At 36.0% G+C, this 27,204-nt stretch overlaps 1 protein-coding gene across 1 annotated transcript; it reads right to left on the bottom strand.

The window, feature by feature from the left end:
* Positions 1–4,591: 4,591 nt before the first annotated feature.
* Positions 4,592–25,222, bottom strand: Asb15 (ankyrin repeat and SOCS box containing 15). Its single transcript, XM_027926512.2, has 9 exons — positions 25,119–25,222; positions 23,641–23,693; positions 23,421–23,552; positions 22,130–22,288; positions 15,652–15,897; positions 13,995–14,166; positions 11,757–12,327; positions 9,541–9,694; positions 4,592–4,764 (listed from the first exon to the last, which is right to left on the bottom strand). Exons 1-9 carry the CDS (start codon positions 25,220–25,222, stop codon positions 4,592–4,594), a joined length of 1,764 nt encoding a protein of 587 aa, XP_027782313.2.
* Between the last annotated feature and the right edge of the window lie 1,982 nt (positions 25,223–27,204).

Below are 27,204 nucleotides of genomic sequence, written 5' to 3'. Positions count from 1 at the left end.
CCTGTGAATGTTGTCAAATAATTTTGAGATGATAGTGAAATTATTTGCATCCTTAACATTATTATAATGCATCCTTAACATTATTTTTCATATTCTCAGATCTAATCATGACCACCTGTGGTCCTGTACTATAAGACCAAGGTTGTTGTTGGTGGTGCATACCTATAATCTTAGCAATTCGGGAGCCTGAGACAGGAAGATCACAAGTTCAAAGCCAGCGTCAGCAACTTAGTGAGGACCTGTCTGTTAATAAAATATAAAAGAGCTGGGGGTGTGGCTCAGTGGTTAAGCACATCTGGGTTAAATACCTGGAACCAAAAAAAAAAAAAAAAAGACCAAGGATGCTGACTTTTGCAGCTCTGCCACTTCCACTGCCACTGTGTAATAATAATAATGAAAGGTTGGGTTTCACATGCACTTATTCGGTGTAGGACATAATGCATCATAAATTTGTATCTTGTTCAGAATAAAAAAAATTATAATTTGCAGAGCTTGGTTCAAACTGTATTTTTTTAAATGTTAAGAAATGGTTTAAACTGTATTTTAATAAGATTTATTTGGATGCTTCACTTATGATATTTAAGGTAATCAGTATCTTTTGCATTTTTTATGTTTTTTAATTGACAGAAATGTATAACTTTATGATGCACAACCTATTTTGAAATATGTATACATTTTTGTGGAATGGGTAATAAACATGCATTAACTCCCATATTTATCATTTTTAATGGTGAGAACATATAAAAATATATTTTTAGTGATTTTTCAAACATGCAGTGCATTGTTATTAACTATAGCCAATCTGTTATAGATATCTAATGCTTATTCTTCCTGTCTAACTGATACTTGGTATACTTTTGATCAATATCTTCCCATTTCTCCCCTACCTCCCAATCCTTGGTAACCACTATTGTACTTTCTGCTTTGGAATTTGCTTTTTTTAGATCCCACATATAAGTGAGATCATGTGGTATTTGTCTTTCTATGACTCATTTCACTTAACATAATGTCTTTGAAAACAAAGTACATGTCCTTGCCTACTGCATTATATGACACTGAAATAACATGACATACTACAAAGCATGTATATACATATGTGTGTACTATATTAAATATGTAGGTCAAGCACATGTACTTATGCATAAGTGTATATATATGTGTACATACATAAGATTAATTTGGTTAATACATAATTTGGAATATCTTTGAATTTTTATATGTCCTAAATAATTTCAGATTTGGAAGGTAGTTATATATGTAGAGGAAATATGACTTGGAACCAAAATTTCAATACTAATTTGGATAAAAATTTTGTTGTCAGTGTCAGCAAAAAGGCTTAAGTGCATACTCTACATCATGAGAATCCATCTTGTGGTTTCCAGGCTGCCCAATTATACAGTTGCCATATTCTGCAGTGTCATTCTATTGCCTGGAAATGTGTTCTGTAATTACTTAAAATGATTGAACTATATTCTTCAGGAGGCACTCAACTTCAATCTTTCAATTTTTTTTTTTTTTTTTTACCCAGAAATGGATATATTCCTTGATTTTGGTCTACAGGAGAGCTAAATAACATCCAACTGAGAGTTCAGATCTGCTCTTTTCCATCCAGCTCTCTGGATGACACAAAGCAAAAGCTCTGCAGTGACTATAAGCAGCCACTGAGGGCTCAACAGCCTCCAGGCTCCACCGTGTCAGGCCACAGTGGCTGAACTGGCACCACTGTTGAATGTTTGGCTCTCCTAGTGCTGACTGGGAGGAGCAGCTGTTGCCCTCTCCCAGATAAAGTGACACACACACTCTAGGAGAAACAGAGTCCTAATTAGATAGGGATTAATTACTTTTTCCATCCAGTTCTCTCCAAAACAAAAACACTGCTAGAAAAGTCCAAAATGTGATGAGCAAAAGATCAATCTGTTCTGAATACAACAATTACCTCAGTTTCTTAATCTACATTTTCCTCCTGCTTCATAAATAGCAAAATAACCACTTTGATAACTTATAGCATGTGCAGTTAATTCACATCTTTATATCAAAACATTTCTCAAATATATTTACCTAAAAATACATTAGAGAAAATGTCAAGGTTTAAGTGTACTAGTTTAATATCTGAAGTATCATATAGCAGACTTACTACCTCATTATTATATTTTATTAGAGAAATATTTGTAGACAACAAAGCATTTTAACCACAAATAAGAAAACAACAAAGAAATTATGCAATCTTGTGCACAAAACATTACAGTTCAAATTAAATACATGAAGTTTAATTTCTATAAAAATATGTCCTCTAGGAAATACAAGATAAAACTATAGGCCTAATTATACAGCATTTTAAAATACTCATTTATCTTTAAAGATAAGCTAAATGCAATGTGAAAATTTTACAAATCAATGAGGTGCTACAATTGAAAGAATATAGTCATTCAAGGTAAAAATAAACATAAGAAAATACATTTTCAAAATCAAAGAATAATAAATTTAAAATATTACTAAGATTGTGCAATCAATTCAGAAATTCAAAACTATCATTTTACCATGAGGTCACTGATTATTTTGTCCGGGTCTTATATAACATTCACATTTTTAGAGAATGTATTTGACCCTGAGGACACACTGGGAAACACAATGATATAGAGGCGCCCCTCACAGAGCTTCCAATCTAGTGGGAAAGACAGGCAAGAACAGAGGCTCCTACAGTACAGACTGAGAAGTTTAGGGCCAGAGCCTCCCCTCCTCCAGGAAGTAACACCTCACCTGAGATCTGCAGGGTGAGGGTGAGTCAGTCAGTCAGGTGAAGAGGGCCAGAAGGAGGTAGAGAAAGAGTTCCAGGTGGAGGGAGAAGGAAATACCAAGACCTCTAGGTGTGAGAGAGCATAGTCTATTCTATAGCAGTGATTCCCAAACAAACATCCTCAGATACTTGCTGGGCCACAGGGAAATTTTCACCCATCAACAGGGAAACGAGGACAATGCAATAAGTTCTTTCAAAGCTAAAGTCACTCAATTTTTATGACTGAATTTATGATATCTTATTTTCTGTCATCCCAAAATATATATGCTCTCTTTATGAAATGATGGAGATCATAAAGGGTGTGTGTGTGTGTGTGTGTGTGTGTGTGTGTGTATATATATATATATATATATATATATATATATATATATATATATTTTTTTTTAAAGATAGATGACTCTATTTTTTTAAATTAATGAAACAAATCTATTAGCATATATAACCCTGAAGTCTGGGAATCACTCACTGTTCAATGAATAAACTTCTAGAAAGCATATAATACAGTTATAGGGGAGAGAGGAAAGTGAGACATAAAGAGGAAGGCAGTAGGAGTGAGATAGTGAAGGGCCACATAAGAACTTTGGACTTTTATTCTATGAACAATGGGAATGGTTTTAAGCAAGGCAGTGAAACTTCTTGCATTTATAAAAGATCATTCTGGGATGTTGTGTGCAGAATGTGTGTGGGATAGGGGAAGACAGCCAGCAGGCAAGCTAGAGAAGCAGCACTGAATTATCCTAGGAAAAGGATCAGAGCCAGGCTTAGCGCCAAGCTGGTGGAACTGAGTAAAAGAAAGATCACTTCAAGCAATACATTTTTTTAGGATGTGGTGATCGGTTACACTGGGTGAGGAAACGAGGAGGTCAAGCCTGAGGTTTAGTCTTTTTCTGTTGAAAACTAAGTTAATCATTGTGCTGTTACATTATAAAATGTAAGAGAAAGGTCATGAGTTTAACTGGGGACATGTTGAATTTGAGGTGTCTTTAGGCTCAAATGTTCATTGGGCTAGTTGCCTACACAGGTCTCAGGCACATGAGAGAAAGCTTTTTTTGGATGTAAGTGCTGTAGTTTCCAACAAAATTATTGCAATCATACAAATGGATGAAATTTTCTAGAGAAAATATTACTAAAGGATTGGCAGGAATTGAGAGTCATAGGAAGAAGCCAGAGATAGAGCATCCAAAGAGGTAGAAGGACAGCTTAGAGAACAAGGTATCCATAAAGTGAAAACCAGGGAGGAGGTAGAACTTCAAGGAAACAGCAGGCAACAGTGTAAGATGGCACAGGAATCAACCAAAAAAGGGACTGAAAGGTGCTCATTGACTTCAGCAATAAGGAGGTGGTGAAGGACCTTGAGAAGAGCAGGAGAGAAAGCAGAGTGCCAGATTATAGTGTGTGAACCTGTGGGCAGGCAGGAGTCCTTTCATACAGAGAGACTCTCAGAGAAGAGAAATGGGCCAGCAACAGATGGGAGGAATGGGTTTGAGAAAGTGGTTATTTGCTTTTTAAACACAGACCCTTGATAGTGCATATTGTAGGAGCCAATTGATAGGGAGAATTTAAAGACTTGTTGCAAGTGAAGATAATCATTAGAAATTCAAATATAGAATACTGACTGTCTTAAGATAAGGCAAGGTCTTTATGTACCATATGGTGTTCCCATAGGGACACAGTACACCTATAACATTCTCAGTGGATTTAAATACACTTAAAGTTGTAAAATGATCCCAATAAATTCTCTGGGGGAATCACATTTTAAAATATTTAAAAATCACATTTAAAAATGTTATTTTTAAGCTATGGCAATTTTAGCTCCCGTCCATAGAGATCATACTCTTTAAATAATAAGTATCTTTGAATAGCTGGTGGTAGTGGAAGTTTTTCCATGGAGGCTGGCTGGCAGAGTCGCTGGAGTCCCATAAGTCTTCGAATTTTTAATCGGCACAAATGCTTCAATGAACAAGGATTCTCTAAAATGAATGGGGGAAATAAGCAAAAATTTAAAACAACACTAGTGGATTGACCTATAAAATACAGATTTTTTTCAGACTAACATGAATGAAAAACAGAGATGTACACTTTAGCAACTGGTGATTTTCATTGAAATTAAGTATTCTAGACCACTTACATTCTATTTTATTCTACAATGTAAGCTCCATGAAGGCAGGGATTTATTTTGTATCTGTAGGAACAGAGTCTAACTCATAATAGATGTTCAACTAGAATTTATCAAATAAATGAATGAATTTGAGAAAGCAAATGCTTACATCTGTTTATTTCTTCTTTAGAACTGAATATTATAGAGATATTTTTCTTCCTTCCTCCCTCCCTCTTTCACTCTATTTGATGAATAATTATCCAGGAAACATTAATATGAATAATTGCATAATTCTTGATTATTCCACGTGAGATTTGTTTCCAGGATCTGATACCCAAACACTTTATATTTTCATGAAAAATATACTAACATTCTTCATCTATCTTACATAAGCCTTTATTTTCAATTCTTGCTTTAATCTAAGTTATTACAACAATACTGATACGTCACACCAGCAACATGAACTAGTACAGGGGCCACAAAGCACGCAGACATAGGTGTGGCTTCTGGATTCAGCTGACTTGGCTTAAAATCCTGATTCTGCCACTTTGTGTTAAATGACCTTGGGTGCATCAATTAACCTCTGTGATTTTAGTATTTTCATCTATGAAATGAAGATAACAATGGGACCTACCTCCTAGGGTAGTTTGAAAATTAAATAATTTAGTTCATATAAAGTATGAAATAAGTGCTTGGCACATTGTAACCATTCAATAAATGTTAACTATCATTCAATAAAATAATAAAAGTGATCACATTTCTCTTTCATTTGAGACTATGAACATTGAGATAATCTCTTTTAGAAATCAACACATTTTCCAAAAATTGCTGAGACAAAATTATTGTTACCAAAATAGGCAGAAAAAATTCACATTTTTACAAAAACTACGATTTTACTTTTTCCCCTAACATCCTGCCTTACAGATATCTGGAGGAATCCTGACATCCAGTGGTTGATCATGCTCATAGCAATCAACTGACAGGCTGCAGTAATATATGATAGAAACAAACAAACCAACAAAACTTCCTGGCATTATTTTTACTTAGATTGTCTTTTTTTTTTTCTTTCTTTCTTTCTTTCTTTTTTTTTTTTTTTTTGGTACTAGGGATTGAACCCAGGGGCACTCGACCACTGAGCCACATACCCAGCCTTATTTTGTATTTTATTTAGAGACAGGGTCTCACTGAGTTGCTTAGCGCCTCAGTTTTTGTTGAGGCTGTCTTTGAACTTGCGATCCTCCTATCTCAGCCTCCCAAGCTGCTGAGATTACAGGCATGCACTACCGTGCCCGGCTAGATTGTCTTTTTAAAAAAGCATCAGAATTGGGGATTCTTTTGCAATAAAAACACATGGACAGTGAATTCCCCTATAGAAGCAAAATCTGTGCTGTCTACAACAAAAAGTATAGTGGTATTATAGAAACAGCTTGTGTTTTAACATAAGACAGGAGTTCAGATCTTTGCATTGTTATTTTCTATGTCTATAATTTTGGGTAATTAATTTATCTTAGCCTGAGTTTCTCCCCCTTTCCAACCTCCAAACTGTTTAAATCTTTTTATTGTGAAATAAGATACATATAAAGAAACTACACACGTGTATAGTTTCATAAGTCATCATAAGTGATTATTAGGCAAACACCTTTATTCACCTCCCAGGTCAGGAAATAGAACTTTGCCAGCTACCCCAGAATTTCCTCTATGGGCCTTCCCATCTTCATCTCTTTCTTCTGCCATGAGTAATTACTACCCTTATGTGTATTGCAATTATCTCCTTCAAAGTTTCATCATCTAAGTGTACTATCCCTACACTAAATGTACTAAAGATATGGACAATACTTTTTAAAAAAACATTTGATTTGTCCTGTAAGTCTCTTTAATCTGTGGCTCTGCATTCCCTTCAGTTAACCTTTGAAGACCCCAATGACCTGTCCCACAGCCCGAGTTTTGCGGACGGCATGTGATAGTACTTGCAACTCAGGGCCCACTGTCTTCTCTATTTCTTGATTAGACTCAAATTTTATCTCTTTAGCAGAACTGTATTCTTCCATTCAGGATATAATGTGACACGAACAGCAGTTAATACTCAATGACCACATCCATTAGTTCACTGGGGACTACAGAAGGATGACATTTATTTATATAATTTCCTTTCCATTAATTATTTGAAATACTTTTATAAAGGAAAATTCTTGCTCTCATATTCTGGTTAGAGTGGCATGAATTATATAAATTAGATAGAATAGTTTAAATCCTTTCTTTTATCAATTTCCAAGATAACAAATCGATTCTCTATCATCCTTTGGAACTGACCAGTTTTAAAATATCATTTATTTAAGACTGGGTATGTTTCTTCTCATCAAAATAATGATCTCCTTTGGGGTCATGACACCATCATGACCGGGGTCCTGAATTCTTTTGGTGTGGTTCTTGTAGTCTTTGAGGGGTTCACTGCTATTGATGTGACCAGGTGGGTGTTCCAGGTTCATCTTGCACATTTCCTTCCCCGGATCTGGAATCACCCATTTCTCCACCACAGTTTCTTTAACTTTTTTTTGTTTGTTTATTTTGGAGTGGGGGTTCAAGATAACTCTTCCAGTTTTGCAGAGGTTCCTGCTCTGTTAACAGTTTCTTTGTTACCATATCCAAAAAACTGGTGGCTTGTTCCCTGAGGGCTCCTTATCCTGTTTGCCACCCATTTTTATGTGAACTGTCTCTGGTCCCTGTCCTGCTTGATTTTCACTGCTTCTAATGCGGGCTTCAGTCCAGGAAGGGAGCTCTGAGAGGTTAGTTTCAAAATCCACAGGATCTAGGCTGTTTTGTAATTCTCTCAGACTTAGCTTTATTATTATTATTATTATTATCATCATTATTATTATTATTATTATTTTGTGGTGCTGGGGATTAGAACCCAGGGCCTTGTGCATGTGAGGCAAGCACCCTACCAACTGAGCAATATCCTCAGCTTAGTTTTTAATTTGTAAAAATAAGCATATTATTCCTTATAATATTTCATGACATAGTTTGCATATACATTTCAGATACTTTCCATAAACTTACCGTGTAATAAAAATAACACAAAATAGCAAAATGTATTCAATATTTTTAATATTATAGATACCAGTTAGACACTTTACATGCATCCTGCCTCTTTCTCTCATTCCCTCTCTCTGCTTTTGGTGCTTTGATCAAATACAAAGTCTAGTGCATGCTATGCAAGTGCTTTCCACTGAGCCACACCCTCAATCCCACACGTATCTCTTTAAATCCCCAAGACAGACTTTTTAAAAAAAAAAAACAAAAAAACAAACAAACATTTTTTTATACCTTTATTTCATTAATTTATTTTTATGTGGCGCTGAGGATCGAAACCAGGCCTCACACATGCAAGACAAGCACTCTATCGCTGAGCCACAATCCCAGCCCCCAAGACAGACTTTTGAGGTAAATATTAACTTAGCTCCATTTTGCAATGGAAAAACATAGGCATAAAAAATGTAAGTAACTTGTTCAAAGTCATAAAGCTGCTATCATTATCTTGGAAATTTTTATAAAAAACAAAATTGATACAATAAATTATTGCTTGTTTCCATGAAGCTATCAGCCCCAATCACATCTATACAACATAACCCAGCATCCCCAGACCTAGGCATGGCTTGAATTCCACCCCATCCAGTCTGACTTCAGAGTCTAGGCTCACAAAACTACATCATTCATCAGACTAAGATTTCTGTTTTATTTGCCACAAAATCTCTTCTATTATAGAACTCATTCCAGGAGAAGACTGATTTAGATACATCAAGAGTGCCAGATTATTTAAAATGTCATGAAATGTTCAATGCTACTTTTTTAAGCTCCATGGAATTAATGTTCAAGTAAGTTTTGAGAGTTCATTTTCTCAAAGTCATAGTTTGAAAGAGAAATTCTCCAATCTATGATTTTTTTTCCTAGTTTCTATTTGTATTTGGAGTCATTTAAACTGTAAGTGTACTTTCCTTGAAAGCACATTTTTTTTTTTTTCTGTATTGGGTATTGAACCCAGATGTGCTTTACTACTGAGCTCCTCTTTTTTTTTTTTTTGAGATAGGGTCTCCTTAAATTGCCCAGACTGACCTTGAACTCCTGATTCTCCTGCCTCAGCCTCCCAACTAGCTGGGATTACAGGGGTTTGCTGCCATACGTAGTGTGATTATAAGCATACCCTGCCTATAACACAAACTTTTGATACTAGGATTTTGTCAATAAAGACCTAAGAGACAGTATGTCAAAAAATAATTCTAATCCCTTCCATTTCTTCATTTACTGTATAATTATATACTAAGTATTAACTACTCTCTAGGCACTATGCTAAATGTTGAGAATACAAAAAGAAACAAGGAGATCCCTGTCCTCATGGAGAATGAAGTCTATGTATTATACATTATAGAAGGTAATTTTCCAAAAATGAGTTCTAGCCAGAATATAATATTATTCATTGTACAATTAAAGAGTTGGAAATATTAAGAAAACATAAAATTTGTAACTCCAAACCGAGGAAGTGTTAAGGATGATTTAAAAATATCTTAGATAATTCTGAATAAACACTGAAAAATATCAGAGACATTATACACATTTTTAATAAAAATAATTGTAGGAGAATTTTATTTTTTACCTAGTATTTGGCGGATTTCTGGCCATTCTCTCTGTACTTCTAATGCAGACTTCAGTTTAGCACACAGAGGAACATAATCCATGTAATCTATCAATATACGAATAATGCTGCCTACCAGGTGTTTCATCCATGGAACTGTAATAAACTCACAGAACTGAGAAAATTGATTAAATTTAATTTAGCAGTACTTTTAATATGCTCATATGTAAACATATACATAAACACTTAATTTGTTATGAAAAGTTACGTCTTTGTCCTTTTCTAGAAAAGAAAACATCCCTCCTTGGAATGAACAAAGGTGAAAAATTGCTTGTTTTTTGAACTAATAGTCTTTAAGACATATAGACATGGTTCTGACATGATTCTAGTCAATACAGCATAGAAGAATCATGCTTTTATCCATTTAGCCCCAATATTCCACCAAATAAGCATAAATAATTATTTGCACATATTTCATCTTCTTTATATCCTGTTCCAATTGAAGAAAAAGAAATAACATTTTCTTGGCTAAATGTATGCTTGTAACCCTATATCATTGCAAATAAAAAAATCAAGAATAAGAAATACATAAAAATTAGAGCTGATTTTTCTTTTCTTATAATACTCCTAAACAAGTGAAAGTTTGAGTTAGGCTACAGGAAACACGTTTTTTCTTAGTAGTACAAGAAGCCTCCTCCAGGAGAGATCATATGGTAGGCCAAAAAAACAGATTAAAAATTTAAGATCAAAATCATTTTAAATATGTTTTCTGACCATGATGATCTAAAACTAGAAATCAACAACTGGAGGAAATTCAGAAACTTTAGCTAACATATGGAAGTTAAAAAGCATACTCCTGAGTAGCAATGGATGATGAAGCAATCAAAAGGAAAAAAATAAAATTAATATTAGAGATGGTGAGCATTTTTTCATGAACTTGTTGATTGATTGTATGTCCTCCTCTGAGAAGTGTCTGTTCAGGTCCTTGGCCCATTTGTTAATTCGGTTATTTGTTATCTTATTGTTTAATTTTTTGAGTTCTTTGTATACTCTGGATATTAGGGCTCTATCTGAAGTGTGAGGAGTAAAGATTTGTTCCCAGGATGTAGGCTCCCTGTTTACCTCTCTTATTGTTTCTTTTGCTGAGAAAAAACTTTTCAGTTTAAGTAAGTCCCATTCGTTGATTCTTGTTATGCAAATCAAATCAAAACCACCCTAAGATACCATCTCACTCCAGTAAGATTGGCAGCCATTATGAAGTCAAACAACAACAAGTGCTGGCGAGGATGTGGGGAAAAGGGTACTCTTGTACATTGCTGGTGGGACTGCAAATTGGTATGGCCAATTTGGAAAGCAGTATGGAGATTCCTGGGAAAGCTGGGAATGGAACCACCATTTGACCCAGCTATTGCCCTTCTCGGACTATTCCCTGAAGACCTTAAAAGAGCGTACTATAGGGATACTGCTACATCGATGTTCATAGCAGCACAATTCACAATAGCTAGACTGTGGAACCAACCCAGATGCCCTTCAATAGATGAATGGACAAAAAAAATGTGGCATTTATACACAATGGAGTGTTACGCAGCACTAAAAAATGACAAAATCATGGAATTTGCAGGGAAATGGATGGCATTAGAGCAGATTATGCTAAGTGAAGCTAGCCAAACCCTAAAAAACAAATGCCAAATGTCTTCTTTGATATAATGAGAGCAACTAAGAACAGAGCAGGGAGGAAGAGCAGGAGGAAAAGATTAACATTAAACAGAGACATGAGGTGGGAGGGAAAGGGAGAGGAAAGGGAAATTGCATGGAAATGGAAGGAGACCCTCATTGTTATACAAAATTACATATAAGAGGTTGTGAGGGGAATGGGAAAAAAAAAACAAGGAGAGAAATGAATTACAGTAGATGGGATAGAGAGAGAAGATGGGAGGGGAGAGGAGGGGGGATAGTAGAGGATAGGAAAGGTAGCAGAATACAACAGTTACTAATATGGCATTATGTAAAAATGTGGATGTGTAACCGATGTGATTCTGCAATCTGTATTTGGGGTAAAAATGGGAGTTCATAACCCACTTGAATCTAATGTATGAAATATGATATGTCAAGAGCTTTGTAATGTTTTGAACAATCAATAAAAAAATAAAATTAATATTAAAAATTAAAACATTTATTAGACTACTATAAGAGTTAAGATGATGGCCCCATATGAAGAAGAAGAAGATGCAACTCACCGGATTATCTTTAATTACACAAGACGTCCATCCTGGCAGTACTTCTTCCTCTATTTCTGACCACACGAATGAATTTCCAAAGATGTCACCATGCATGCAGTCAAAGCACATCTCCACTTGATAGCCATTGTTCAGCAACAGCCTCATCATGACCTCATCATTTAGGGCATACTGAATGGCACTGGGGAAACGGGTGTCATTCACGTGCATAAAGTAACAATTGACATTAGCCCCATGGGAGAGAAGCAGTCGGACAATCTCATGATTATTGGCCCTCACTGCCACAAGTAGACAGTTGAGGGGATCTAGGTTTGGGTCTGCACCTGCAGCCAGAAGGACTTCTGTACAATGGATGTCATTATTAGAGACAGCAAAATAGAGCGCAGTCTTCCTGTCATCCTCATAGTTCTGGGAAATGTGGTCAGCAAGAAGAGCGTTGACATCGAAACCATTTTCAATGAGTAGTTCCAGGCACTGGGTATTCTGTCCATCGGCTGCTGAGTGAATGGGAGTTAGCCCACTTTTCCGAATTGCATTTTTGGATGTTATTGGGATAAGATATTTCAGTGCACTAAAACAAACAACAACAACCACCAAATATCCCATGACATTAAGAAAATCAAGAAATTGAATAAACCCCCTTCTTTACTATACATGTAAATATAGTTCATTTGGTTTTCCTTACTTTCTCTAGATAACCTTACATTGCAATGTTTAACTTTTGTACATTAAGCTACTAGTATTTAATGTAATTTAGTAAACTTTGATTTATTTTTCTTCTCTAAATATTCCTGGGGAACATCCAACATCTTATATTTCTTATATTTGGCCCTAGATATGATTCCTCAGGACTCCTCTCCACACTCCTTTTCTTTTCTAAACAATATAATTCTTTTATAAGCAACCAATGCTAATCTTATAGAAAATATAAAAGAAAGTAAACCCTTGTCATGACATAGAAGAACTCTTCATAATCTTGACAATTAGAATCATGGAGTCATTGGAAGTGAGCCGGAAGTGACCCTGGACATGATTTAATATAGCCCCTTTCCTTTACAGAAGGACAATATGAAATCTCCAGAGGGAAAATGACTTGTCCAAGGTCACACAGTTATACATAAAGAAAGGACTAGAGATTTGACATTTTGAATTCTCATAAATTATTCCTCTCTCACTTGTTTTAGGCAATCTTCTTTAATGTTAGCTATGGTACTTCTCCTTCCATACAACTTGCTGTTGAATTATTAGTAAAAAAAAAAAAAAGTCTTTAAAAATTCCATCAAATTTATACCAGTCCAATTGAAATCACTGACCACAGCTTATGTTTCTAAGGACATGTGATAAATAGTTGTGAATTTCACACTTGACTAACCATTTAGATATGCAAGAGAGCCACAAGCAAGGATAACTTGATCTCTTGTGCCTAATTCAGAGCTACCATGTGTGAATTTATGAACACTGGGAGTAAATCCAGGTAAACTTTAACAACATGTCACTTAGCGTCAATGGTGCGTCATTGGCCCTTTAACTTAGCCACTGTGGCCACCAAAAATGATAAAGACTAAAATGATAAATCTCAAAATGTTTTGTTTTATTAGAAAATCTTTGGGTTACATGTTTTATAAACTACATTTAATTGCTTAAAACCATCTTCTCATGGTGGGTAGTTCAAAATAGTGATTCTAAACTTCTATTGGTGTGTTGATTTTAGCACATTTTGTGGTTTCAAAATGTATTCAACCATTTGTATGGAAAATATCTAAAAATGAAACTTTTCTATTCTAGAATACATTTACTATAATGTTACTATAATATCCTGGAGATGCTGGAAAATCATTGAATAACGGAGTATTGTTAACAAATTCTAATCCTTTGCCAAGAGCAAAGTTTTTAGAAATTCCATGGCCTTTAGTTAAACACTTAAAAAAAAAAAAAACAGAAAAGTACTCTTGGGTAACTTGCACAGAATTCTCAACTATAATTTAATTCCTTCTAAAAAAAGAATGAAAGGGCATTCTTTTTACTATTAAGGTAGTATAAATTCATTTTGTGAATTAGAAAACTATAAAAAGGTGAAAAGCCCAACAAGTTACAAACATTTAATTAAAAAACTTGCAAACATTACCTACTTCTTTTTGAATTTGGGGGAGTATTGTGTATAAAGAGACTTGTGATTATTCTGTATTCATAATTTTGTATTTTCAACTTAAAATAACCACCCCATAAGGTATCACTTACAGATAATGTCCCTCGTAGGCAGCTCGGTGTATAGGGAGATGCCCTGCTCTGTTGGGCACATTTCCACTTCCTCCATACTCCAGCAGGAGAGCAATGCAGTCAGGATTACCGCCCCCGGCAGCCTCAAACAACACTGATGCCCCATCATCCGCCAAAGCAAACACATCCCCACCTGGCAGTATAAAGCACATTGTAGCAGGTGACTAGATGGTATTGTTGATAGACCCCTTTAAAAAAGACTTTTTTCCCCCTCTGGTTAGTACTTAAATAAAAAGTATAGCATCTGTGTTCTCAATATTCTCAATAAAGAGTAATGCAACATGCTTGTGTTTTATTAGAAAATCTTTGGGTCACAAAGACTGTCAGAGAAACCAGTCAATTTCCACAATGGACAAATGATTACAGATAAAGGGAACATGAGGCTTTTGAATGTAATGACACCAGTTAACACTCTCTACTTCAATTCAACCAACATTTATTGACTACCCTTTCTATTGAAGTACTGTAGGTGAGCCTAGAATGAATAACTCTGACTACCTTAAGATGTCATCAGGGCACATAAACAATGTGACATATGAGCTCCACCAGCACTGGGAAACATACTGTAAGGGCAACAGGATGGTGTTTGAACCTGGCTCTGATGCTGACTTTGAAAGTCAGGAAAACTTCTTTGCACCTACCCCTCTGCATCTGTAATTGGAGTAATACAGTTTATTTTATAGGGATTTTCTGATAATTAAATGACATTATGTTGGGAGACAAAAATATGTTTGTTATTTTTCGATAGAGGATCCCTTGGGGATCATGTGGTTCTTGCCTTCATTTACCAATGAGGAAACTGAGGACCAGTCATTTAAGCAAGTAGGCAAGGGTCTCACAAGGAGTAGTTGGCAGAAACCAGTTTAGGAATTAAGTTTCTTAACTCCTGGCTCTTTAGTTACAAAAAGCACTTTGAAGGTTTAAAGCAGGAACAAGATCACAACCTGTTGGGGAGAAGATTTAGGGAGGAGGTGTCTTCAAAGACAGACTTTGATGGTGTTGGAGAGCATTCCAGAGGAGGGCAAAAACCTGATCCAAACCCCAGCACAGGGAATACTGCTAGTCTGTTTTGGTTGGAACATGGAATACAAGATGGGAATAGTGAAGCATAAGCTTGGAAAAACCACTCAAGTTGATGCAGTAGATTTTCTGAATAGTTCACACTGTGACTGCTGTCCTTTTGGAGAGGAACCAAGTTGCAGTATGTAGCATAGCTTCTGTCTTGTGGAGATGGGAACACTGGAGAATGGTGGAGAAATGATTGCCGTGGTCCAAGAAAGATGTGAGGGGCCTGACAGATGGAGAGATAGACTCAAACTTTCAGTCCTGGTTGAAATAAGTTATTGTATCAAGAAGCAGGAGAAGAAGAGGATTTCAGTGTAGGAGAAGGGGAGGGTGAGACCCTGATGAGTCATCTATGTGAAAATCGAGCTCTCTATAGAAAGCAATCAGGGCTGGCTTTGTAGATCTGTAGGTCACAATGTGTTGTGGAATGAGGGGTAGGTCTGAAAGCCTCACGCCCAGTGACATTCAAGGGGGGTGAGAGAAACTCCCGAGAACTGTAGGAGAGTCAGAGAGCCAGGACAAAAGCCAGTAAAGAACAATTCCCTTTACATACCTTTGTGGATTAGATGTTCTAACACATCACAGTGACCATATTCAGCGGCCACACCTAATGGTGTGACTCCAAATCCATCTCTCAGGTGGACATTGCCTCCGTGGCTTAGTAGCAAAGCTATGATATCTTTCCGGCCTTGCTTGGCTGCTTCGTGCATTGCTGACCATCGCTTGACACAGGGCTGATCAAGGTTGGTGTTGTGTTTTATCAGAGTAGACACCATGTTGTAGGAGCCCTGTTTTACAGCTTGAGAATCATTTTAAAAAGAACATCCAAGAGTAAGCATATTAACATGGATACTTGATGTGGTATTAAACTAATTATCAAGTTTAATATTACATAGATATTAGCTTTTCCTTTTTATGCTACTAGGGGATATTGTATTTCTCATACCCATATTTCTAATTCTAGAGTTTGCAAGATGACAATTTTTTTTTTCTTTAAGACTCACAGGAGGGTAGGAGTTTCATGGGAAATGCATGTCACCAGGATAGGATGTCATGTGCATTCTTTCAAACTTCAAATAACATCTATTGTTGAATTCTATAAATTACATATTTGAAATGCTTAGTATAGTACCCAGTATATAATAGGATCTTAGTAAATTAGTGTCAGTATTGTTTTATAACCTTGGGACCCTAGAGCTGCATAAGTAGATGGTATGTATCAAGTTTCCTCCATAGACACAGATTTTCTTTTTTCCCATGCAAAGACAATTTTTCACTACACCTATTACTTTCTTTTCTTTTCTTTTTTTTTAGTACCAGGAATTGAATCAAGAGGTGCTTAACCACTGAGCCACATCCCCAGCCCTTTTTTTTAATTTGAGAAAGGGTCTTGCTAAATTGCTTAGGGTCTCGCTAAGTTGCTGAGGCTGGCTTTGAACTTGTGATCTTCCTGCCTCAGCCTCCCAAGCCACTGGGATTACAGGTGTGCACAGCTGTACTCAGCTCATCCCTGTACTTTCAATGGAGGTTAATAATAGTGCTGTAAAAAACCTAAGTAGGTCTGTTGTTCTAAATGGAAGTATGTGACAGTTAATGAAGCACAATTCTAAGAGGGTCACTAAATCAGATGTCTCCGCCCTCTTGTTTGCCTCTAATATTTGAAAATACACCGTTAAAAGAATTTTTTTCTCCCTTCCTTGGATTATTAAGACATTCTCTATTTTATGGAAACAATACTGAAATATGTCACGCTTTTTTTTTCTTGTCATTAGATAAAACCTTGGTAGGGGAGGGGAGAGGTGGGGAGGGGGGATGGTGGAGGATGGGAAAGGCAGCGGAGCACAACAGACACTAGTATGGCAATATGTAAATCAATGGATGTGTAACTGATGTGATTCTGCAATCTGTGTATGGGGTGAAGGTGGGAGTTCATAACCCACTTGAATCAAAGTGTGGAATATGATATGTCAAGAAATTTGTAATGTTTTGAACAACCAACAATAAAAAATTAAAAAAAAATAAAAAAATAAAACCTTGGTAATAAACTAGTCAGATACATTCACTCCTATTCATCATTCATTCATTCAGTTCATGCTAGTTGTGTGGAAGGCTCTGGGTGAGTCACAAGGGGACTGTCTAGAGGAGAAGCTTCAGCTGTTTTCTATTTGAAGAGACATTCAAAGCCTGGACCTTTGTTGGAAAAGGCAGGAGGAGCTGTGAGGCCGCATAGAACATTCTGGGCAGGAAGGAGGCAGAATGTAGAACGGATCTAAAGTCAAAGGGAGGGAAATGGCTCCAAACTGCCTAACCAGAGGACAAGACTATGCCTACTTCCTTTAGAGGCAGGTTCTCATTTTCCTCCTTTCAATGTCCAAAGTAGAACTGTTGACAAATGGCTCTCTCTGAACTGCCCATCTGCCTCTGGCAGCTCTAATTCTGGTGAATTACCTCACCCTGGCTGATGGTATTGCAGGGCAGGCACCAAGAAAGCTAACCCAACTATGAGGAGTATGTCCTCATTTATCTTGTTGCTTCTGTTGCAGTTTTTTTGTAACTGGAAAAAAAGTATTAAATAATCGACCTCTTCCCTCATGCTTTGTTTTGCTCTTGTTTCACTTGGAGTGTATATTGATTAGTGATTAGCCTTTCTCCATGAAAATCACAGCATACCTGGCTGTATTCAACTTAAAATAATTTCTCAAAAGTCAGAACTTCATTTCCAATTTAATTTTTTGGATCTACGAATATATTTTCCACAGAAATAACAGTACAAATAGCAGGAAAACACTCCCAAACTAACTCACCAAGACATTTTTAGCCAGTAAATAACTGAAAGAAAAAAAAGAAAAACTCACAGGGCACAGTATTGGTGTAACATAGCAGATTAAGTAAAACAAGAATTTAAAAACTTCTAGTTTCATATGTATACATTATATATTTTTAATTCTTTAGAATTTAAAATTCTAAAACGTAAGATTCTTTAGTACTCTTTAGGATATCTTCAGAAAAAATTTAAACTAATTTTCACATTTTAATCTGTAATAAGTAATAAGTAAATGCTTAAAGAAAACCTAACTTAAGTTGAAGAATTTCAAGACTTAGATGAAAAATTTTGCACCCATTATAGGCACTTTTGAACATCTGGGTTTTTTTTGTTTGTTTATTTTTGTTTTCCTTTTTATTTTAAATTTATCATTTTCTTCTTTTCCCTTGGATATTTGTGTTTTGCTCATATCATTTAGTTATCAGCTACAAGTGATTTTCTGACTCATAAAACATACAGAGAAGAGAGACTTTTCTGAGGGATCTAGACAAAGGCTGGAAGATTGAAAGAGGAGAGGATGATTTGAGAGAAAGAAACTATCAACAGTGGAATGAACTGACATATAAATGGTGGAAAGTAACGGGGAACAGAAGATGGTGCACCTAAGACACAGTGCCAAACAGTTACCTGAGCTTCCTCCCTATTCTGGGCTCCACAGGCCAGGGTAAGCTTGTGCCTATCCAACTGAGGAAAGGTGACACCAAATCCTAGGGTATGGGCAGAAAGGGAATCCAAGAGAAAAAACAAACCTCGATAAGTGTCAGATCATCACAAATCAAATATATACTACTCAGCAAGCAACTGTGTAACATGACTGCGATACATCAAAGGCTGACAGGGAAGAAAGGACCTGGAGGGACCAAAAGTAACTATTTTTATTTTTTTGCTCTCTACCAATATTCTATAAATAGAGACAAAAATGATGGCATGAGGCTAAGAGTATGTAAAAAACGGAATTATACAGAAAAAAAGGAACAATACTTATGACCTCTTATATATTCTCTGCAAGTTAATGGACTTTGAATAGAAAATTTCAAAGCAGCTCATAGATTCAAGAAGAAAACTGAGGAAGTGACATGAATGATCCATTTTCCTACAGAACCTAAAAGACTTGACATGGCTACACAGCAAAAAAGTCCTGGAGAAGGCAACCAAGAAAAGTCCTTTTCTCCAGATGTGTGCATGATGGAGACGCACGTGAACACAACATCTGGAATGTTTCTCCATTTCCTCTATGGATAGTTTTGTCCTCTCTTTGACAACTTTAAAATTTTATTTCCAAATGTTAATTTTATTTTCATTCTGACAATTCAGTGATAAGATATCTTTCCCACACTTTATATATGGCTAGAGAATTAAAGCAACATTCGAAATGTATATAAATGCCTAATGCTATGTTGTAGTCATTAAGCACTAAAGACAACTTAGATGAAGCAAAAGCAAAATAAATGAGTGAGAGCCACAAATTAGGTGTTCTTTAAAAAAAATAACTGGATTGTCAATACCAAGTGGAGAATAATTCTGTATTTGCAAAGTGAAGCAATATGTGTAATTCTGAAAAATGTATCTCCCCCAACCCCCAGAAATCAAAGGCTATCTATAGAAACAACAATATGTTCTTGAATGTTACTGCAAATACTCTATGGTATATGCTGGCCTTTAAAAAATAATACATATCACGTTAATACTTGTGAAGCAAATTTACAGGTGGATATTTCATCTACTGTTTATAGAACCTGCTCAGGAAAGAATTCTGGTGTATTTATGAAAAGCACCATGATATTGTGACAGAGGTTGACAAACATGTGCTCAGGGTCTACTATTTGTTCCTCATATATCATGGTTGTCCTTTTCTTTTTAGCAATAAAAGCCCCAAGTGTTAGCAGGTCACAAGTCATCCATATAGAGACAAAACATCCTAGCCTCTCTTACACCTTGGTGTGCCTATGCGACAAAAGCTGAACCTCTGAAATGTGACATGAGAAAAAACTTATTTTTAAGTCACTTTTGTTTGCTTGCTTTCCTTGTGTGTCTGTTTTTGTTTTTTTGTGACAGAAGCTTTGCCCATACCATAACTATCATAATTAGATAGCTTGATAAATAATCTGAATTTGGGAAGGCTGAAAGCTTTGACCTAGGGCAAGCGTCAGTGAAAGTAAAACAGATCAGAGTGACTTCATGCTGTGGTGACATTCTCCTTTGAGAGTTCTATGTCCCTCAAGAATCAATTCAAAAGAGTTTAGGCTCTTTGGAGTATTTTTAGACTCACTGCTTTTTTATTCTCCAAATTTACTTTGAATATATACCTGTATTATAGCATTAGCAACATGATTTTTTCATTTAAATCATATCTAGCTGAACTAGACTCTGGGAGGAAGAAGATCAAGTTTACTCATTTTAATATCCAGGCCACTCAGCCCAGCACCTGGCTTCACATTTCTCCATACATTTTGTTGTACTGATGTTGGTGAATCCATGCCATCAAGTGAAAATATTCCATTAGTGTTATGGATTTTCTAAGTTTTTTTAACCAACAATACTGAAGTGTCCCCCCCCCCCCCGCCCCCAAAATGTGATGATGTGCTCTGAGAAGGAGCTGCAGCTAGCTCTGTATGCGGCTTGAGTTGTTTAATTCTCTCCTCCCAGGTTGCTGTAAATAACCTTAGAGTGTTACTCCTCCTGCTTCTCCTCCCACCACACATGGACAATTTCATAATGGCTTTCTTCTCTTGAGAATCTATTACATGTGAGGGGTTTGTATATATATTCTCTAATTTTTATAAGAATACTGCATGGTGCCTGTGGTATTTCCATTTTGCATATTAAGACATTGAGGCCCATGGTCACAGTCTCATTTAATGGTATAAACCTGACTGTGTCAACTCCCAAAACCCAAAGTCTCAATCCATCCTCCTACAGTCTCTAAAAGGAAAAAAAAAAAGTTATCTTTGGTCATTTCTAGTTAATTTCACCTCTTTCTGCTTCCATCAATAGACCTGCCAATTCCTAATGTTCAACAAAAAGCAGGATGCACAAGGCTGAGAAGAAGCTAATAAATGACACTCCAGATAAGCCATCTTTCTGTGTTGTGTGAATGTTGGGAATCCCCTCATAAGTGCCAAACTCTGTACTTGTTCCGTTTTGTCTAATCATTCTTTTTTGCACTTGAATTGAATCCAGGGGTGCTTTGCCACTGAGGTACGTCCCCAGCCCCTGTTTATTTATTTCTTTAGTTTGAGACAGGTCTCTTGATTACAGTCTTGCTAAATTGCCAAGGCTGGCCTTGAACTTATGATCCTCCTGCCTCAGCCTCCTGAGCTGCTGGGATTAGGGGTGTGTGATACCACGCCTGACTAGACTGATCATTTTGATATGGATCTGATGTCCCTCTTTTTGTTATCTTCTCTTTCTTCTGTCTACATTTTCCCCATAGAACCCCCCTTACAACTAGATCCTACCTACAGAGTTTTCTTTTAGGCTTGACACCTCTGGCTTCATTAAACTAGTTCTGCTCTTCTTGGTTAGTGGCACTCATTTTTAGATGCTGAAGAATGTAGTCATCCTTTACATCTGACCTCACTGTGTGTTATGGTTTGAATATGAGTTACCCCTAACAGCTCCTGTGTTAATATAGGAAGTGGAACAATCAGATTATGACAGCTATAACCTAATCACTGGGTTAATCCACTTGATGGATTAGTAGTTTGAAAGGACTATAGTGCTGGGTTGTAACTATAGGTAGAGGGGGCATGGCTGGAAGGAGTAGGTCTCCAGAGGTATATCCTTGAGGATTAAATCTTGTCCTGCGTGCCCCTACCCCACCTTCATAGCTATAAGGAGCTGAATAGTTTCCCTCCACCACACCCTGTGCCAAGATGGTCTGCTCTACCTTAGGCCCAGAGCAATGGAGTTGGCCAGCCATGGGCTGAACCTCTGAATTCATGAGCTAAAACAAACTTTTCCTCCTCTAAGTTATTCTTATCAGGTATTTTGGTCTCAGCAACAGAAAGCTGACCAACACATAGTGGGATGGGAAAATAAAATTGTCTGGCAGGTGAAATGAGGATCAGAGGAGGAGGCTCAGGAAATGGAAAGAATTGGAGTAATATAATTTTTGATAAAGCATATTGATTTCCAAAAATTACTTATTAAATATTTATTATTTGTTTCAAACTATGAAAGTTCTAGGAAAAAAAAAGTCATTTACCAATCAGAAGGGGCGTCTCTCCTTTATCATTTTTGGTGTTGGGCCATACTCCCTTTTCAAGTAAAGTCCTTACATTTTCCACCAGACCAGCTTTGATTGCCAAAGTCAAGGGTGTTTCTCCATTACAGGTCTTGAATTCCCAGAGTGTCTTGTAGGATGCTAAGATATGAAAGCATTGTATTAAAAATTGAAAATATTTACTTAAGGGATACTGCATAGTTCAGAATAACCAGATTGTTATGTATACCAGATTGAAAAGTCAATTGATGAGAAAGGGAAGATTGAAAGTATGATAAAAATCAACCTAACAAAGGTGAAGAAAATTAGATGCTCCTGGACCTGCTAATCAAATCAACAGCTAGAAAACCAACATCTATGTTTCAAGCTGCTTTAAAAAAAAAAAAAGCTGGTTGCAAATTCTCATTTCTTAAAACATTGTAAAGCAACTCTCCAATCCTTCATTTTATTATTTAAATTGCATCTGAATTTTCTTTTGGTCAAATGAGGTGTGTAAATGTAGGAATGAAAATATATTTGAATGAATGTATCATTTTTTCAGAATGTGTTAGAAAAGAAATATTATCCTTAACATCATTTTTTTTCTTTAGTTATAGATGGACCCAATACCTTTATTTTATTTATTTATCTTTATGTGGTGCTGAGGATCGAACCCAGTGCCTCACATGTGTGAGGCAAATGCTCTACCACTGAGCCACAATCCCAACCCCTTAACATCATTTCTATCTGTCTAGTTATCTCGTTTTCTAGATGGCTTGCTAGCAAGCCAATTATCAAGTATTTCTCATAATTTTCCAAATTAGCAAGCAGCATTGAAAGTTAAAACATAAGGGATTCTAACAATGGTCTATAAATGCTGAAATATGAAAAAATACCATTAGGACATAAAAATTATTATTAACATTGCAATATATAATAATAATCTCTTGAAACTTTTGATAGTTCAAGATGAAAAATTAAAAACCAACTTCCAAAAGAAAAAAGCTTTATATTTGAGTCAATTAATTCATTATATATAAAACCCTTTATCTCTCATAGCCAATGACAACACCTTCCCACCAAACTATGCCACTTTTTAAAAAGATAAAAGGATGGCAAGGGTGAACCTCAAGCATCATGAAATATGCTAATTTTTTGGTACTCCAGGAGTTAATATATGGGTAGTGACTTTCTCATATCCCAAACTATCTCTTACTCTTTATGTTCTTTAGGAACAATGATAACTTCTACATTTCTGCTCTACTTGTCAAAAGGCTATGTTATAGTCTCTTACCATCCAGAACAATCTCAAGTATTTGTTGAAAAGGTTGAACGGCAGCTTCATGCAATGGAAACCATCCTTTCTCATCGGCTTCGTCCAGTGCACGCTTATACTTCACACACTCCTGGAGCTCAAGAATGTGACCTAAATGAAACACGTAGTCTGTTAGCACTTCTCTGTCTTTGCAAAAAAGGTTTCCAATACAACCCACTCCAGACAATAAACCCATTACCTTGTCTTATGGCCTCCACAAGTTTTCTGTTCTGATCACTGAGGGGGACAAATCTACCAGAGAAAGAAAAAGAAGCCACGTTTATAGTAGTAATATCCTTCAAGGAATAAACTATTTAATTTATATTGAGTTCTTGTGGGTAATTGGAATGATCAAGATCTACAGGAAATGCACAAAACTGATTTTTATTTTCTTCAAAAATGTAAATGTTTAGGAGTTAGATAGAGTATATTTATGATATCCAAACCTAAGAACACTAGTGAAGATGGCAAAATCCAAGATTGTGATGTTATCTCTGAGGTTGCGCTAAGCTATGAAAGGGAGTAAACAAGGGGAGTCAGACTTAAAAGGGCTGGATTCAAGTCACAGCCTGATTTCATGATCCTGGAAAAGTCCACAGTCTCTCTGGGTATTGGTTTCTTCATCAGTGAAACAGTGGGATTAAATAGGAAGATCACTAAGGCTTCTTCCACCTTTAGAAGTTCTTTGTTCAACCGATGTTCATTGCTTGAACGTAACAATTGCTAACAGACATTCAGGAGCATATGGTCTACAATGTCTGTTAGTGTCTCTAATCAACTGATACATAGGTGAAATCAGGCAGAGAGCATTTATTAACATGTGTCCCATCACAGGTCATGATTTAAACCCTCAGGGCAATTCTATGATATGTGTGTTTATTAAATAGAAACAAGGATTTCATAACAAACTTATTTAACTCTACTAAGCAGAAATTCTGCTAACATTCTAGGATTGTGAATAGCTTCTGGGGCATTTTCAAGTTCTAAAATCTGTTAGACACAATGGAAAAATTGAAAAGACCAGAAATTTAAATGTAATATGCTAATTTTTAAAATCTCAAAAGCAATAATTTCATAGCACTGAATCTATTCAACAGCACTATTAAGTTCCAGAATACAAGAATCTATATATAATTAATAGAATATAAAGGAAAACTAAACTTTGTGTCAGAAACATGTGTGTTGTTCAAAACAGAAATTTACTTATGCAGTTTTAAATCCTGAAACTCCTACTTACATAAAACATCAATTTTGTGCATATTTTAATTGGATTACTTGTAAAGTTTAGTTGAGACAGTAGCAGAGTGTGTTATAGAATACACAGATTGCTGTTTATCCATACACTGGTTATATAAACTGTATCTTCAAATTTGTTCAAACTACCCATTGTCTGTTTGATTACATTTTGATTTAGAAAATAGGCAAACTTATCCAACCAAATTCAACTAGGGAATTCCCATCTAGGTAATTTTCATTTTCCACATGAGATGGGGATTTGTGGAAGACGATATTATTAAAGTTTTGGATACTGGTCTCTGTAGAGGTATTAGATTCCCTGCCAGAAAAAAAGGTAAGTATTTTCCTATAAGAAGAATTGAGAAATGGGATTCATTTTATCTTATACCAAAATAAATTCCATAAAGAAATTTTGGTGAGGATAGTTGAATAGAATGCTACCTTTCAGGATGAAATGCAGTCTGGCTGGATTCAATGGATTCTTGAATACTGAGTTGAATATCATAACTTGTAAGATGATCTTCATCAGGGTCATTATTATCCATATCTGAATATAAAAAGGTAAATATAAAAGAAGAAAATTCTTGTTATCAGCAAATGATACAGAATATCAGGTGGAATTAACAGCTAATTCAAAATGAAAAACTAAAATACATTCACCTTTTCCACTTAAGAAACACAAATGCAGTGAACCTGTAATCCATATATATGAGGCCCATTTTATTAATTTAGAATGTTCAAACTGTTGAAATGTTTATTATCTGCCTTTTGAGAACCATTTTTTAACTTTGGATATTATAAAACTTTTGACTTTCTTATTAGTAATGTCAGTTGAGTTTATAAGGAATCTCTTTTTCCAAGCTTCTAATATACACTAATTTTGTGCAGTGCAAACTGATGGGCCAAAATTACCATATATTACCAGCTTGGAATCAATTTATACAGCACATTAGAAGCTTAACTCAACCAGAGGAGAAATGGGTTATTGGTAATAACAGAGTACAGAGATCTTTTTACATTCTCTACACATCAGCAGAGGTCAGCTGTAAGGTCTCATTGGTCTCAGAGCATCCAAACTGTTAAGATAAAGATCATTTTAACTCTACCCATACACCAGAGGCCAGCCCTCCTGTAGATTCCTCATTTATTCCCCTATATAGTTCTAGGTATTCATTATAAAACCACTGCTCACTGAACCATCTGCCCTGAGTGTAATAAGCAAGAACTTAAATGATTCCTAATTGGCTTATTTCTTCCAAATATCAAATTAGCAGAATGAATGTCTCTCTTTACTATCAGATTAACTGCATCATCTTATTTAGAAAGTTTAGTAAGTATACAAACAAAAATAGTTCTGTAGCTATTTGATTGACCAATATGAAATTACGTTTAATTAGTAGTACTTTTCAAACCAAAAATGTATTATCTGTAAGAAATTTTACACGATAATATGCCTTTTTCAAGGGGAGAAAATTAAAACTATGTTGTTCAGGCAGTTACCAAAATACAGATGATGTGTGCTTTTCCTCTTCTCATTCTTCAAGGTTAGATAATCTAAAACTCCAGTGGCAGTTCTCAATAAGCTGATAGCCAAGGTCCTTGGCCTCTGGACAGACTGTGCCGAGCAACATCATGTGGATGTGCTTGTTCACTGTGTACTAAGTAAGTGCCAATGCCCTTACTCCCACCTTGGAACAGAAGGTGTAGCATAGTGGTCATGTTCAGGGACTGCACCTGCCATGGCAGAGTGCTCCAGTAAGCTTGCTTCAAATTAGCAGAATGAATGTCTCTCTTTACTATTAAAGAGATGATATCATGATATCTCAATCTGCTCAAAGGCCAGTGTGAGCCCCAGGGATTCTCTTTGCCAAGTAGATCCAAGTGGCATTTTATTTTTATTATTTTTTAAATCAACTACTGCTTCCTTGTCTGTATCTTCTCTCTAGAGTGTAACTACATAAGAGCATATTAGTCTGCAACCTCAGTGCCTAGAGAAGCAACATCCTGTGTTTGTGGTCTCCACATGTGTGGTGAAGGTATTAATTAATGAGTTAATAAAAAACCATGGAAACATAATCCAAGTTCTGCTATGTTCTTACAACTGATCATGTCTTTCAGAGTTATTCTTCCAACTGAACGCATTAGATTGCTCACTCTGTGTGTGGCTTTGTTTTCTCACTTCTGTGTCTGGGCATCTACACCCATGGCCCACACTACCGCAAGCCTGGCTCAAGACAATCCTCCTATAGAAGGCTTTGCTGGAATTCTCCATTTCCTCCTCAGCCTTCTTTATTTATGAAGATCTCTTTTTGTGTGACATTTTCTCAACATTGGATTTATACTCATTTTGTATTTGTTTTGCAAGTTCTTCACATATTTATGTTTTGTATTCTCACTTGCACCATGAGCTTCCTGAGGGGAAATGTCTTTCTTTTTGCAGTACTAGGGATCAAACCTTGAGCTTCCCAGGGCTAGGCAAGGGCTGTATCACTAAGCCACACCCCCAGCCTGCTTTCTTTTTCCTTTA

This window comes from Marmota flaviventris, chromosome 1, assembly GCF_047511675.1.
Source record: "Marmota flaviventris isolate mMarFla1 chromosome 1, mMarFla1.hap1, whole genome shotgun sequence".
In the NCBI taxonomy this organism is placed as follows: domain Eukaryota; kingdom Metazoa; phylum Chordata; class Mammalia; order Rodentia; family Sciuridae; genus Marmota; species Marmota flaviventris.
This window is presented reverse-complemented; position numbering and strand designations above follow the sequence as displayed.

Bases quoted from the DNA above. Each gene is read 5' to 3' on its own strand.
- Asb15 (XM_027926512.2), bottom strand. From the start codon at position 25,222: ATGGATAATAATGACCCTGATGAAGATCATCTTACAAGTTATGATATT. The intron at 23,694-25,118 runs GTAGCATTCTAT...TTTCTCTGGTAG, and splicing joins ACTGCATTTCATCCTGAAAG to ATTTGTCCCCCTCAGTGATC. The intron at 12,328-13,994 runs GTAAGTGATACC...TGTTTGTTTTAG, and splicing joins GCCTACGAGGGACATTATCT to TGCACTGAAATATCTTATCC.